The sequence below is a fragment of the Morchella sextelata genome (assembly GCF_020137385.1).
Source record: "Morchella sextelata strain SCLS chromosome Unknown scls_8, whole genome shotgun sequence".
NCBI lineage: Eukaryota > Fungi > Ascomycota > Pezizomycetes > Pezizales > Morchellaceae > Morchella > Morchella sextelata.
In genome coordinates this window covers 585,676-601,724 of record NW_025408623.1, presented here as the reverse complement: position 1 = coordinate 601,724, position 16,049 = coordinate 585,676, and the positions used below count along the sequence as shown (strand labels likewise).

Here is a 16,049-nt window from a genome sequence, read left to right as displayed (position 1 = left end):
CTGGGAATCACATTAACGTAAGGGATAGAATACTGCAAGCCCAAACAACCCCTTCAATCCCATTATGTACCAAACGCTGTTCATATTATTACTACGATGAAGTCGAATCCAAGGAATTTCCCTTGCAGAAAGTTCCCAAGATCCAAACGGAGAAATCATTCAACATGGCAATTTCCGCAATTGTGCGCACAACCGGGCAGTTGTGTTTACAGCTAGTAGTACTCGCGACAAGCATGAAGTACCCGAATATGCAGCTGCAAGTTTTTGGTGTATTTTTGACTTCTACTCCAATGGAAATTGCAGATTAGGACGTGCATTTTCGGGTACTTTTTACCTGCTGCGAGTACTCATAAAGACAATTACAACGTTACACAGCATATTTTGTGCCGGGTTGTTGACCCCAGGATAACCGTTCATGCGGCTTTTATCATATCATATCACAACACGCTCAGCTTCAGCGTACATACAGGTAGATACCTGGAAGTCTGCCCCAGTACCTGTGGTGTGAGGTCGGTGCATACTGTACAGTGGACCTTTAAACCCAATTTCAACAAAAGCCTTGTATCTTGCGTTGGGTTTCCACCCGAGTCATCGGACAAATGCCTACTCTCGTGACACCGCCCCGCTTGATTTGCCTCGTTCTAGAGAACTTTTACTACTAGTAACGTCGCCACAAGCCATATCTTGGAACTTTCGAGTGGGACGAAATACGAGAAAGGGAGAAATTGGTAAAGTATTGTACAGATGTCAAGGTCTCCGCTCTTTATTTCGTGTTTATTTTTTTTTACAAAGGATGAGGTAAGCCCTAGGCCTAGTACCACTTTAACTGGCACCAAGGTCAGCAGAGTACCTACTATCCATGGCAAGCATTCGGGGATGCGTGAATACGCGACAAGTTCCAGAGTTTCGGGACTGATAAAGGAAACCTGTACGTGTTTAGGAAGAGAAGGCAAAGGCACCTAGGTCTGCAACGGCGATCGACGTCAATATACGCACCTTGAGTTATAAGTGGAGCAGAAAATGACGAGATGCCCAGAGCCTAATCTGGGCACATCGACCGAGAGTCTCATCATCTCATGGTTGCTTCTTGCCCCCAATTTGTATATTTTACTACATATTAGGATTCCTCAACACCCCACTTGCATAGAACGAACGCTGGCTGTTCCGCGAGGTCTTACTCGGGGCCCTCATCTATCCTAAAAAACAATCATCAAGCCAGTCAAGACGTTAAGGTCGGCAACGCGGCTGTTGAGAAGGCGACTCCCTTCTCATTCTGTGTCACACTCCGTGCACACCTTATGTTGTGTTACCTGCGTTCGATATGTGTGTATGCGGTGCAACGTAAGTACGACGGCCTTAGTGCACAACTGAGCCGCTGTCTTTCTACCTAATTACCACTCACAGTACATACATGTACAGCGATTCACAGGCATTTGGCGAATACACCCATTTGGCGAATTTGTATGTAGCAACCAGCCAGCAACCAGTCAAACTGCGAGTTTGACTAAGATATCCTGATTCTTATTGGCCTAACCCCTGTTCGTCAAATGGGTGTATTCGCCAAATGCCTGTGAATCGCTGTACATGTAGTTAACAACATTCTAGGAATGTGTAGGTACATACATGTCGGGCGAGATAGGGATAACCCAATAGATTCCTAAACCCATAGTTCCGCTCAATTACAGTGGCTCATAGCAACCTCCAAGCCCTCTGTATGTGTGTAGACTGTCACTTTACCCACCTGTGAACGGCAAAGCAAGGTGGATCCTTCTCGGGGAAGCTTGTAGCCCGAGAGCCTTATTCGTTCTTATTGTACACGCGTCGCCGTCTTTGTGTTACCTTGCACACAATCAGTAATACCAATATGAACTGTGCTTGTGCTGCTGCTTCTGTTGTACTTGAACTCCTTCCCCCTCCCACTTTCCCTTCTTCATCCCTTTCTACCTCTGTTTACTTTCTTTGGTGATTCGAATCTTTCCTTCCTTGTGCGAGGGCTACAGTTGTAGTTATTTTTGCCCTTGTCTCTGTTCTTCCCTGTTGCGGGGGTTTATCGGATCTTCGTCCGCTGTTTGTGTTTCTGTCGTTGCGTCGAATTCGGCTGCCGGGCACCCGCTGGTAAGTTGGTAAGTGCGTAACAGCCTCATTTCCTGAGCCTCACTCGCCTACAGCGTCCTACATTATTTCGCACGCAACTTGGTTATTTACAGCGGACTTCCGAGCTGAGCTATCCCCTCTACTCTCCTCACTCGCATATTCTCAACATAAGGTTGAGTATACTCAGCTCCAGAGCAGTCCTTGCTACTCCTCCCCCTACAATCTGCCAGACTAAATTTCGACGCCATCTGTGTCGCACTATATTCTTCACGAGCAGCACATAAACCTCCCAAGCTATCAAAATATCTGTAAGCAGACTTAAGTAACCGACAGAACCTAAGCCTTGTAGCGCCAGTAGCAGGAATCGCAACAGTATTATGGCGACAGTTAGCCCTCCTTCATACATTTTAACGACCTGTTTAGAATTGAGCTAATTCTTAGCCAGACGAACGGTGAATATGCGCAGCCTCGTAGAAGTCCCTCCGAGCCCATTGCGCAGCGCGATGATGAAGAAGCAGCACGGTAGGTTGAGAGTTCGCTGGCCGCCCAGGTTTTGAGCGGTAGCTAAATTAAAGGAATGCCATTGTAGGCTTGTTGGTCAAATGATCATGGTGGGATTTGATGGACTTAGCGTTACTCCAGAAATCCGTATGATGATAGAAAAGTACTATGTGGGAAACATAATCTTGACACGAAGAAATATTCAAGGTAGGTTTCTCAGTCCCAGGTGAAATGCTTTTCTACATGATGCAATTTTGACAGTCTGTAGATGGGGTTCAATTGGCAAGCCTCACACAGGAGCTACAAAATATTGCACAATCTGTAGGATTCGATAGGCCGCTCATCATTGGAATCGATCAAGAGAATGGAATGGTATGCAGATACGGCAGACAAAGCCCTCTTTCATCCCGCCATGTAACAAGAGTCGTACTAATGTGACACACAGATCAGTCGATTAGGCGACGGAAAACGGGCCACTCAGTTCCCAGGCGCGATGGCTCTGGGGGCAACACGATCACAAAGTCAAGCTTTTGATATCGCGAAAGCGACTGCCAAAGAACTGGTCGCGGTTGGAATTAACTGGAACTTTGCGCCAGTTTTGGATGTGATCAATGAACATAATTCTGCTAATGTTGGCGTGAGAGCCTTTGGGGATGATCCTCAACTAGTAGGTGGTCACGGGGTTGCATTTGCTGAAGGTCTTAGGGCTGGAGGAATGGGTCATTGTGTAAAGCATTTCCCGAGCACAGGCAGAACGACAAACAAGGATGGCAGTCGGAGTTCAACCTTTAACTTCAAAGCTCGAGATGACCTGGAGATGACAGAACTAGTCCCATTTAGAAAAGCTGTTGCGGCAGGATTGGACAGTGTAATGTTGACCTCGTCTGTGTGGGAAGAGAGTGGGGATGGCGGCATGGCAGATGCTAAACACGTTATTCATGACGTATTGCGAAGACAATTAGGATATGATTGCCTCACTATATGTGATACTACCGACATGCCATCCTTCACCAAACGCTCAAATATTGGAGAAGCCGCTGTTATGGCAATTAGAGTAGGGTGTGACATGTTGCAGATTTTGGCCAAACCTGAGACACAGAAGCAGGCAATTGAGGCTATTTACGAAGCCATTCGAAATGGAAATATAATCAGAAGCGAGATCTACCGATCATCAGGGAGGGTCATGCGGTTTAAGCAACACTACTTGAACTGGCGGACAGCTCTTGCTACTCTGGATTCAAATCGCCTACCTTCATTGATGCAGGAACATCAATCTCTCGCACGAAAGATTTACGAAAACTCGACAACGCTGGTTCGGGATGAAAAGAACCTTATTCCATTATCTGCACGCATAAGGTCTTCAGAAAATGTTCTACTTCTTACACCAGTTGTGAGACCTCTTCACCAGAGGGCACCTGGAGACCCCCCAATAGATCCATTTGAGTGCTTTGGCAAGGCGCTTGCTCGAAAACACCCCAAAATTAGGCACGCTCCCTACACTGTGCATGGAATCACATCAACTCACGTTGCCCTCATTAAGAGAGCCTCAGCAGTCATATTTGTTACTGTAAATGCAAATAGGCCAAACACTAGCTACCAACTAGAGACTGCTGGAGCGGTTCATCGTCTGTGTCTTAACAAGCCTTTAGTAACTCTTGCTGCATGCGACCCTTATGATCTTTTGATTGATAGAACATGTAAGCAGAGCTTCGAAGTACATTTCATTTATATTATTGCTAATCATCATCCGCAGTTGGGACGTACATCTGCACATACGAATATTCGCAAACAGCTCTGGAAACGGCAGCTGAAGTAATAATTGGTGGACGCCATGCAACAGGTGTTCTTCCTGTCAGTATACCAGGCACATCTGCTCTGAGGCAACAAAAGCAGTGGTTCGTTGAGGTATGGGAAAAAAGACGAGACCTTTTTGCCTCAGCGGACTTATGGCGAGATTGCTTAGGGCGAAAATGGCCGTTGGACGCAAGCACGCTCAGTGCTCTGCTAGACCGTCCCGGACAATCGAAACATTTTGTTGTGCGTCACACAATGACAAAGGAGCTATTGGGACTCGCTGTTACGTACACTATTCAGTCAGGAAGGGATGAGTTAATTGGGAGTTTGGCCCTGCTTATTGTTCGGCCTACACATAGGTAAGTAATTTATTTACTTTCTAGATATGATAAATTCAGGCCATCCCAGCTAAGCATCGAAAACAGGAACTCTGGCATTGGAAGATCTTTACATGACGTTGCGCTTCGGCATCTATCAAAGCAGCCAGGAATGACATCACTTCAGCTTGGAAGTATATTTCCTCGTATATTTCCAGGTCTACCTGTAGACTTGCCTGCTGAGGACCTGTCTTGGTTTTCCCACCGAGGCTGGAAATTGGGAGACAAATTTATCTATGATTTAATGATGAAGATTGATAATTGGACGGTTCCTGAAGGTATCTTTGGTCCACTACAAGAAAAAGGTGTTTCTTTCAGCTGCTGTAATGCAAACCAGTTCGATGCGCTGCTTGACTTTGAAGAGAAGAATTTCAGCACCTACACTGGATGGGTGGAGAAATACCACTCGTTAAAAGCAACGGATGATATTGCAGACGCTATGATCGCCTACACAAGCGAAGGGATTGTCGGGGCTGCATTTATTTTTAGTCCTGTAGGGAACAACCAGATGTCTAGAGATGTACCTTGGCCGAAGGTAATAGGGGAGAGGGTTGGAGGGTTGGCTTGTTTAGGTGTTGGGCGTAAGTAATGGCTGTTCTGAAAGGTTCTAGGTCGTCACTAATCTTTGTTTTTCTATAGCTGAATATCGAGGACAGGGCGTTGGGTTGGGTTTGATTTGTGCGGCAATTTTGGAGTTGAAACAAAGGGGCATGCGTGCATGCTTTGTAGACTGGGTCGACCTTCAAGGAACCTACGAACAACTTGGTATATTCCATTTCAGCTCCCAAGTTTTTGAACTTTACTGATACGAGTTTCTGTATAGGGTTTGCCCAGTGGGGAAAGTACAGGGAGATTTGGCGGAACGTTGCATGATTTCAACTAATATATATTTCTTTCCGTTTTTATTTTTTGCATGGAGTGGGCATATGACAGATTAAAAGAGGAGAAGAAAAGGAGCATGGAACCGGCGCATTTGACGGGATATGTGCCCAATAAGGTGCACATAGACCCAATCTTTGATTTAAAAAGCGGCGTTTTTTTCTTTCTTTCTTTTTGTGGGGATAAGGGGTTTTCGGGTTTTTCCTATTTCAATTTTTTCCTTGGATACTTTCCTATCGTTTGCTAGGCTCTGGAACTTGCCCTCAGCGCCTGGCACTGTATAGACGCTTTCTGTAATTGTGTAAATATGTAGATATTCTTGATACCCAAACGTGTTTACTTATAATACTCCCGGTTAGAAAATTCAGTTAGGGCTGGTTAGGGTTACTCTCGTTGTGCCCCACCGAACCATAGCCAACTCCAACTGTTACGACTTTTATTAGTTGATTGATGCTGAAATCACGATTTATCACTCGTTATGTTGCGCGCTAAATCGTATGTAAGTGCAGGTCAAATATTTGCCATCTGGCTTTTTGATCATTGACCCTAGGCTTTCAGTCTACTGGCCTGTCTAGTGGCAGCTCTGGAATAATCTAGCCGTCAATCGTCACTGTGGGAAAAAGGGATAAGGAACTTTCCTTTCGGGGTTTGCAGATTCATCTGGAGCATGATTATAAGGATCCGAGAGTAGAGTATGCTCGTATCATTTCTTCTAAGCAGGGGCGTACAATTAAAGATTAAGGTGTAATAAAAAAAAAAAAATTCTCTATGGGTAGTGATCGATTAGAATCAAGTATCTACTGTTTTATAGATGCCGAGTTGTCTAGAAAATAGGATACCTTTCCCGTCGCTATTCCATGGTTGTATGTTCGTGATATTTGTAGTGTGGTGTGGCTACCAATATTAGTAACAATCTGCAGGTCGCAATCGGGGAAGGAGAAAAAAAAAATCTTTATCCAAACTAGTGTGACCCCTCCAAGACCTAGAAAAAAAAGTCCACACCTTTCAGATCACTTCTCTTCCGTACATGGCGGGGAAGCTGCTATCACAATCGCTTGGATACTTTCAATCGAACCTTCCAGTAGAGGGCAGTAGGAGGAGAAGAAAAAGAAGAGGGTTTAGCGATGCTGTCATCATTGCTATCACGACTGGCCCCACGGCATGTGCTCTGCAGCACAACTCAACGCGTCTTCCCAACACACAACGCCCTGTACCTCTCCACCACCACCACCATCCTCAACGCAAATACCGGCGCCTCGCCAATAAATAACAAGACCAGCAAATCACCAGAATACTACAGGCGTAAGGTCAGGAAGCAGACGTTTTGGGACGTTCTTCGGCAGAAAATGGAGAAAATGGAGAATCCGGGAAACGAGGATCCTTACGTTATATCCGACTCGGATGGTGAAGGTATGCTGGCGCATGCGACCAAGCTGTCGCTAGAAAAGTCACCAGGGAAGAGTTCGGGTAAGAGAAAATCGGAGGCTATCGTGATCTCGGATGATGAGTCGGACGGACAGACATCGAGTAGGAAGGTGGCGAAAGGAAGCAAGGCAGGGCCCGCGAGTGAAGGTGGTGGTGGCATGTCGTCGATGGGTATGGATAGAGCCCAGATGGAACGTGAAAGGCTTGAACGCTTGGGACGGGGCTACCTGGTATCTGCAACAGGAGGGCAGCAGAAGAGCTTTGGGGAGCGGGAGAAGCGGGAGGATCGTAACCTAAGCTCATCCATCAACGGCAGCGCAGCGGCGGCAGCAGTGAAATCTCCCCAGGGAACCGAGGCAACCAGTTCCGATGCCAGTAGTTCCGTGGTGAAGGGCGAGGGTCCCAAATGGACTAGACCAAACCCGATGAATCTTCCATTCCCTGGGGGTGTTGTTAAGAAAACTTGGGTACTTGGCCAGCCGCGCAATGGAGATGATATCAAGTTTGAGGAGATCTTTGACCCAAAAACCATCTACGGCGCTGTCCTATCTGCCTACCAGTGGGACTTTGAGTGGGTATTCTCCAAGATACCGCCAAAGAAGCTGCAGCGATTTGTCATGGTCGTGCAGGCAAAGCGCGAGGAGGACAAGGAGCAGTATATTTCAATGTTCAAAGAATTCCCGCGGGCTGATGCTGTCTTCCCGCCTATGGAGGAAATCAACTCCATGCACAGCAAGTTGCAACTTCTCTTCCACAAGCGCGCAGATACGGGCGACGATTGGCTGCGCATTGTAATCCCCACGGCGAATCTGACAAGCTATGACTGGGGCGAAACCGGCACCATGGAGAATATGGTCTTCATCATTGACCTACCACGCCTGCCTACCCCAAAGATATCGCATCTGCAGTTCCCCAAGGAGCTCCTTCGTTTTTGCCAAGCACAGAACATACCGCAAGACGTTCTTGGACGTTTCTCTCAGTACGATTTCTCGGCAACCGCCCACATGGCTTTCATCCACACCATCGGTGGCGCCCATTACGATGAAAATATCCGGCTCAACACCGGATACCCAGGCCTCGGAAAGGCAATCAAGGAGCTTGGATACGCCTCCCCGAAGGGCCACGAGATTGACTTCGTCACATCTTCCCTCGGGGCGACCCATAGTGACTTCATTATGAATATGTACAACGCAGCCATGGGCTGTGACGGGACCTTAGAACTTGCACGACGCCCACCGACCCCAGAACCGAAGAAGAAGAAGGGAAAAAAGAGGAAGAAGACTCCGCCGCCCCGGAGGAGTAAGTCGGCGCAGGATTTGGATGAAACAGCATCCGAAGAAGAATCTCTGGAGACCGATGAGGAGGAGACCTCGTGGGCGCGCGTCAAAGAGCGCTTCCGTATATATTTCCCCAGTCGCGAAACGGTGCGGAGGAGCTTTGGTGGCTTGAATGGCGCAGGGACCATCACCTTTGTTCGGGATCAGTGGGAGGCACCGACATACCCGCAGAGTATTGTCAGGGACTGTGACAGTGTCAGAACGGGTCTGATCATGCACAGCAAGATCATGTTTGTGAGACCCCCAGTGCAGCTAGAGACGGCCGGTGGGAAGCTGGATGCATGGGCCTATGTAGGCTCTGCCAACCTCAGTGAGAGCGCCTGGTAAGTGACTCCAAGGATACAAAAAGAAGCTTGAACCGGCCAGGACTAACACACAACAGGGGCAAACTGATCCTTAACCGCGCAATCGCCGTGCCAAAGATCAAGATCAAATGCAAGAATTGGGAATGCGGTGTCGTAATCCCCATCTTTGCCCGCCCAGACCAATCCAACGGCCAAACCCTCTCCGGCGAACCAGTCCCCGGACGCACCGAACCACTAGGCCTAGAGGTGTTCGAGAAAACCGTCCCGGTCCCCATGGTTACGCCAGCAGAGCCACTGGGTGATGACCGCAAACCGTGGTTCTTCGCGGAGATTCATGCACTCAGGAGGAAAGATATAAAGGATCAGCAGAGAATGGCGAAGAGGCAGGCGCGCGACGTGAGCTTGGAGAGAAGGGCAGGGCGTCAAAGCCGGGACCCGGATTATCGGCCAAAGGAGGCATGGCCGCCGAAGGAGTGGTTTAAGAGAGGTAGGAGGTCTATCACCCCTAGTTAGGTGTGGCGTTTATACTCGGTGGTGGGTTCCTATATCAGGTGCAGCGGGAGTCTTCTTTTTTTGCCCTTTTTTCTCCTCTGTGGGCTGTGAATTACACAGCTGTATTTGTATCAGTATTTTATATGGGGGGATATATGGGTGGTTAGTAAAAGACCGAGGTGAAATGGGTTAGGGGCGTTTTAGTGGCCATGCAATTAGTTTAGTTCCTTACATACTTGTATTTTATATCTTTTACCCCCCCCCCCCCCCCCAATCCTTTCTATCTCTCTTCCTTCTTATAGAACCAATATTGGGATTTTGGTATCTGAGTTGAATATGGTGGTATTGTTTATGGGAATATATCTTTTAGACTGCACTGAAGACTGGTTTAACATTATACCAATTGAATATCAATATTATGGTTTCCTGAAATAAGAGTTTGGCCTACAGTAACTGGTCCGAGATAATTCAATGTGAGCTTCGTAGATTTGAGCTTAACCTTTAAGGTGGTCCAGTTGCACCAACCAGTTGTAGAGCTACCCACTTCTTTTTTTTTTTAGTCAGTTGGTATACAACCCTAACCCTGACATGATCATTGACACTGGCCTCGGTCCTCGGTCCAACCGGCAATTTAGACACTGGGGTAAACCCACTTTACTCAAGGCGGCGTATAACTCCCTGTATCTAGGTACATGCTTACCTTGTAAGGGAGCTTTGCGCTATCTATGGAATCTCTGCTTGGCTGCAAGAGTTTGTAGGATAGCTCGAATATGAGCAGGAGTACATCGACTGCGGAGGGTGTCGTTGGGCTCCTGAAACTGGCACGTCAAGCGTCCGGACATGGGCAGTCTAATAATACACTGATACCTTGAACTACAGGATAGAGACCACTGAGTTTGATGGATGGGTAGAGTCCTCAATTGGCTGGTGGTACCTGGCCTGGAGTGTCGACCATTGACTGCGCGGGCAGACGCAGTAGAAGACTCGGGGACAGGCAATCTGCAGATGGACTCTCAGCGCCCGTACTACTGGGACTCGCACCAATATCACTATACGTGTCGAACATGACCAGTTTGTGTGTGCGCACGAAAACATGGCACTACGATCATTGACCCTCGGCACATTCCGCTGTGGAATTCTGGCGGTGATGAATTGCTGGGTTTATCGGCAGGTTTCTCTGGCTCGTCGGGGCTCGTGGGTCTTGTTGCTTTAGGTTGGCTTGCGGGGAGCGGTGGCTCTGCCGGAAGGGTGGGTAGTGGGGTGGGTATTGCTCTAGCTAGCTTGGGCGTCTGCCTGTTTGGCTTTCATTGGAGTCGGAGTAAAGAGCTCTGCTTGGGGCGTGAGGGAGTACCCCAAGATTAAAGCCATAAGTCTAAACACAGAGGATCGGTCAACGAGGCCCATATTCTACTTTGCAGGAGGCGCCAACTGCGAGGCTGGGGGGTTGAAAGCCTCACCGCTGGGTCCTTGTTAAGCTCCAAGTCCAGCATCACGAGACCCAATACATACACTTAGATAGTGAAGCCGGTGCATATATGTAGGTGAAAGTTCCCTCAAAGCAGCGGGCACTCTAAGAAAGTAAGCAAGTGGCCAAATTCAATAGACTGAAGGTGTCTTGTAGAGAGCCGTTGGTAGTCATACGAGGAATGTGTACAATGGAGGTTAAGGATGTCGTGGCCGAAACGTGGTCACCAGTGGAGTATTTATTTAGCGAAGTTCGTTACGAACCTCCTAATCCAAAACACCTCCTGTATGGCTTTCTACGGGGGAAAACGTTATCTAGTATCAAGCTCTCCACAGCTTCGTCTTACGGCAGGAGACTTGGTAGGGTGGCATGTTATAGACGTGTGTGTTTCTGGAAGGTTGGAAGCCGTGAAATTCCCACTGCCCCTAGAACACTTTCTAGCTCTCGAGTCCCATTGCATACCCAGCTAAGTTGATTTTATTCACAGTGTCAGTGTCAGTGTTCCTCTCTCTTTCCTAACCTATCTAGTATTCAGAAAATTAACGCACAGCAGGGGCGGAGGGCAGAGCAACATTGAGTCATCTGTGGTGGTCTATAGGGCACGCCAAAAAACATCTCATGAACGTTCTGCTCCACTCACGATTACCACGGTAAGCACCGGCCGTGGGCAAGGATACCCCTGCATGCCCTGCGGCTCCCAAAAGCTTAGCCCTCTTGGCGGGCTGGCCCCCACCCACCACGTCATACGCTCGGCCATCGTCCCCACATGGAGCAAGTCGACAACATGCAACTAAAAAGGTAAACAAATAAACCCCTATCTCCAAGTATCTCATGTAAAACCCCCCACACATTTATATCACCACGCCAATATGTCGCACACGCCCTCCTCCCCCCTAGCCGCGCCAACCCCCCGCACCTATCTCCCACCCTCATGCATGCCCCCGACCGCCAGCTCCCCGCCACAGCAGTTAGTATGGCTTGTAAGTTTCCCTCCCCTCCCCTGCTTTTAACAGTACTCACAACGAACACAGGTCTTCGGCGCAACTGGGCACCTCGGCCGCTCCATCTGCCGTGTAGCGCTCAAGCGCGGCGATCTCGTGACGGCGGTCGGGAACCGCAGCGTACCCGGTGAAGAGGCGAGCATGGAGGGGTGGCACAAGAACTGTCAGGGGCTTGTGTGTGATGTGAGAGTTGCGTCAACGGTCAAGGAGGTGTTTGAGAAGAGTTTGGAGTGCTGGGGGAGGGTGGATAGGGTTGTTAAGTAAGTTTGCACCTCCTCCGTGGGGGTTGGAGGGGGTAATGATCGAGGTGCGGGTAATGATTGATGCAAGGTTTTTTTTCTGAGGGAGCAGTTGTACGGGATATGGTAGGTGATTCTGTGCTATGATGTGACCTGCCTATATGTTTGTTTGCGTCTGAAGACTAGCTCTTCTGTTCTATCCCATTCTACTCTACTCCGTCCAATCAATACAATCCCGCCCAACATTACCCGCCACCACTAACCCCCCCACGCCGCATAGGAATAATCGGCGCCTGCGAAGACCAAGACACCCATGAAATTCGCGCCCAATTCACCACAAACACGCTCGGCACCCTGCACATCCTCCAAAGCACGCTCCCCTACCTGCGATCGCGCCCCGGCGGCGGCGGCCACTACCTCCTCTTCTCTTCCACGGCCGGCACCCTCGGTATCCCCGGCCTCGGCCCCTACTGCGCCACCAAATGGGCCATCGAGGGCCTCGCCGAGTCGCTCATGTACGAGGTCGAGCCGCTCGGAATCAAGGTCACCATCGTGATCCCGGGGGTGTCACGCAGGGACGAGCCGGACGAGGCGCTCCATGGGCCCGCGCCCATGTGGGGCCACTTTCTGCTCAAGCCGCCCGAGGACGCGTATAGAGCGACGAGTAGCCCGGCGCAGCATGCGACGAGGATGATTGACTGGTTGAAGTATAGGGAGCCGACGAGCGCGGTGAGGTGTGCGGAGATTGTGTGGGAGGTGAGTTTGGTTCTAGAATGGGGGTGAGGGGAGGGCGGGCGCTGACGCGGAGGGGTAGTTGGCGCATTGTGTGCATCCGCCGTTGAGGCTGTTTATTGGGAATCATGCGGTCGAGGCGATTAGGGACCGACTGAGGTCTACAATTGAGGAGGTTTGTTCTCCTTTTTCATCTTGGAGTATATCGGGGGGCTAGAGTTCGCGTGTGCTGATGTGATTGGAGTAGATTGAGGACTGGAAACACCTCAATTACGCCAATAGAGACGAAGACGGCGATGGGAACATGGGCGAGGGCGCAGAGTAGCGACACGTATAGACTTAGAACTTAATGATGGGGGTGAGTCGGGAAACCCGTGAGACTTTTGGTCTCGAGAATTGAGAGAAAAGTCTCGAGGCATCTCGAGACAGCGTGAATTAGCATAAGCGAGGTAATACTAGTATATTTAAGGAAATAAGTGGGTAATTCTGATGAGAGCACTCTCATAAAATCGTCTGTTATAATCCAATAAATTGTCAGAAAAGGAAGAGAACCCAGCAGAATGTTGACCTCAAGTATCAACCCTTTTCATATAAATTTTCGTAGTGTCTACAACTAGACCTGCCTGTTGTTCTTTCCACTCGAGTTTTTATAGCAGCGTATATTCAATACCAGACTGGATTAATGTGGTTGCAACGTTCTCATGAACCCATGAGCTAGAACAGGCTCATTATTGCTGAGAATTCTCAGACTTGGCGAGTGCGGTCTCGAGCAGTCTCACCCCCATCACTATTAGAGCTGTGGCTTTTTTTTTTGTTGTAGCCAATGTATCTGACCAGGGCAGAATCTGGTGTCTTTTCGTAACGTAAATCATGCAGTGATATTCCAAATGAACAAACCAACCAACGAGTGAGTGAGTGACATTCCGACTCGGATCACACACCATCACTCGCACCAAAGCAGGCTAGTCTCTTTACGGCAGCCAGTATTAGTAGCGACTATAAAAAAAAATAGTAAGCCCACCAGCAAAAAAATAGTAGTAGTACATGTAGTACTAGGGGTGGGCCACCTCGCGACCGCGAGTTGTGTGCGCAATTTAGGCAGCGGAAATATTATATTAAATTAGATATAAAAAATAATAATAATAAAAAATAAAAAAATTAAAAGATAAAAAAAAATACTTGCAAGGTATTTAGGGTCCAAAAGAGTTGTTGGTGCAACAAAGGTACTTAGCTTAGTGGTAAATATCTGATACATGTCCTCAATGTTATGGGTTCAACTCATGGCGGGAGCGCGAGCTGTGAAATTCAGACGTTAGTTAGAGGATGTGTCATTGATAACCCTATAGACGTTGGTATTTATGCCTCCTATAGGGAAGAGGGTTGTCCGCTTGGTGAGGCTGGGAACAGTCAACGATCCAAGAGTGTAATGCTCCGGTTATTTACTCCATCCGGCAGTCTGTGATAAAATTAATAAATTCACACGATCATAGACGGGGAATGGTGTAAATAACTGGGGTAACTCGATGCAGTTTTTTTCTACTAATCGCATATCTTTTTAACAACTTTTTATCACTCTATTACAAAGAAACCATGCTACAAAACAACGATAAGACAGGGAATAAGACAGATAAACGCTAAGAAACATACACGCTAAAGAAAATACAGATTGCTAACTAAATACAGTCCACCACTCAATTCCTTCCCGCTTCCTCCACATTTCCTCCCACCTACTATGCAATTTCACCCACCATCCCGTATCCAACTCTATCCTTCTCTCCCATTTCCTCCATGCCTGGATCCTCCCCACCATTTCCGTAAGTCATTCTAGCTAATGATTTGGTAAGCACTTCCGGGTGGTACATGATCGGTATATATACTTACCATTCGATACCCAGTCCCCCGACTTCTTGCATTCCCCCCATCCTATATCCAATACCGTAACCGACCCCTCTTTCCCTTCCTTACCGAAAACCTATAATAAACGTTAGTGTCATATACCAAACTGTCACCTTGCGGCATATACATACCATCCACACAGAAATCCACCTTCTACCACCTCCAACCATATACCCTCAAGTCCTCCAACCGGCTCCAGCATAAGTCCTTTCTACCCTAACCGACAGTCAGTATCAATAAAAATATGGATTAAGGGGACTTACTTCTTTACAGCAGCACTTCACGGTATACAATGTTGTCCGTTTGCGGCGGCGTCTCATCTCGTTGCAGCACTATCAAGCCAGCTACATCTGTGACTCTCGAGAGCGCTACATAGAGCTGCCCGTGAGTGAAGGGATCAGACCTCAAGTCAACCCCAACGACATCCAGTGATTGACCCTGCGATTTATTGACAGTCATCGCAAAGCATAGCCGAATAGGCAACTGCCTTCTCATTAATGTGAAAGGTAGATCTCCCTCAGTGGACGAAAGTTGTATACGTGGTATAACCTTTGGCTCCCCATCAAACTCACCACCCAGAATCTTGGCTTCAATGCACCGTACACCCAGCTTAGTTACTGTCATTCGTGTTCCATTGCAGAGACCTTGCTTTGGAAATCGATTGCGTAGAAGAGTTATTGGTGCTCCCACCTTTAGTTTGATGATAGACGGTGGGAGGCCAGACGGATTGAGACCCTGCAGATATTCTGGAGGTAGCAGATTTGCATTCTCTTCTGAATTACCACTGTCAACAGTGTCTACCGAATAGTACGTGTGCACTTCACCTTGAATTTGCTGTAGAACTCTATCATTAAACTCAGCGACTGTATCGTTTCTCATCGCTAGAATCGCCCGCTTCGAGAATGCGGTGTAATTTGTTGGGCTGATTCAATTATATGCTGTGGGAATACATGCATACAAAGGTCCTCAATTGTCTTACAGCTCTGGATGTATGGTGGTAGAGTTATTCTACCATACCATCGGGAATCATGGCTCATCTGCCCAAGCCAAGCCGCAAACGCCTCATTCTCAACGCTATTGTGGACCCTCATATTGATCTTGAGTCTCAATATCTTGAAGTGCTGCCATAAAGAAGACCGTTGTAGGCATGCCTGCACTATCTGAGCCCTATTACCGCGTTGCACAACTGGTAAAATCTGTGCAAAATCCCCTGCGAGTACGACCGGAATATTTCCGAACAGGCAATCATCCCCCACACTACATATATCATTCAGGGTCTGGCTGACCGCTTCAAAGCAATACTTGTTCTGCATAGGTACCTCATCCCAGATGATCAGTGCGGTCTTTTGAATCAAACCGACCAACAGGCTGCCCCGTTTGATGTCACATGTTGAGCCCTCATGGATAGCAATCGGAATTTTGAATCTGGAATGGGATGTTCTGCCTCCAGGGAGCAACTGTGCCGCTGTAACGGAGCCATTTCAACTGCCTGGTGTATGAGTGCACACAGGG

At 48.1% G+C, this 16,049-nt stretch overlaps 4 protein-coding genes across 4 annotated transcripts; 3 read left to right on the top strand and 1 right to left on the bottom strand.

The window, feature by feature from the left end:
* Positions 1-2,471: 2,471 nt before the first annotated feature.
* On the top strand, positions 2,472-5,639 carry H6S33_012379 (uncharacterized protein; the record flags this gene model as incomplete). Its single annotated transcript, XM_044843723.1, has 9 exons — positions 2,472-2,480; positions 2,540-2,616; positions 2,684-2,802; positions 2,864-2,967; positions 3,041-4,292; positions 4,349-4,748; positions 4,815-5,347; positions 5,406-5,531; positions 5,590-5,639. 9 exons carry the CDS (start codon positions 2,472-2,474, stop codon positions 5,637-5,639), a joined length of 2,670 nt encoding a protein of 889 aa, XP_044695028.1.
* A 1,130-nt stretch (positions 5,640-6,769) lies between these two features.
* On the top strand, positions 6,770-9,225 carry H6S33_012378 (uncharacterized protein; the record flags this gene model as incomplete). The annotated part of the gene is made up of 2 exons (XM_044843722.1): positions 6,770-8,730; positions 8,790-9,225. 2 exons carry the CDS (start codon positions 6,770-6,772, stop codon positions 9,223-9,225), a joined length of 2,397 nt encoding a protein of 798 aa, XP_044695027.1.
* Positions 9,226-11,538: 2,313 nt separating this feature from the next.
* H6S33_012377 (uncharacterized protein) lies at positions 11,539-12,966 on the top strand (the record flags this gene model as incomplete). Its single annotated transcript, XM_044843721.1, has 6 exons — positions 11,539-11,649; positions 11,701-11,930; positions 12,022-12,035; positions 12,190-12,665; positions 12,724-12,816; positions 12,889-12,966. The coding sequence occupies 6 exons, from the start codon at positions 11,539-11,541 to the stop codon at positions 12,964-12,966; spliced, it is 1,002 nt and encodes a 333-aa protein (XP_044695026.1).
* Positions 12,967-14,371: 1,405 nt separating this feature from the next.
* H6S33_012376 (uncharacterized protein) lies at positions 14,372-15,628 on the bottom strand (the record flags this gene model as incomplete). The annotated part of the gene is made up of 5 exons (XM_044843720.1): positions 14,372-14,469; positions 14,523-14,613; positions 14,665-14,748; positions 14,829-15,459; positions 15,555-15,628. 5 exons carry the CDS (start codon positions 15,626-15,628, stop codon positions 14,372-14,374), a joined length of 978 nt encoding a protein of 325 aa, XP_044695025.1.
* Positions 15,629-16,049: the final 421 nt, after the last annotated feature.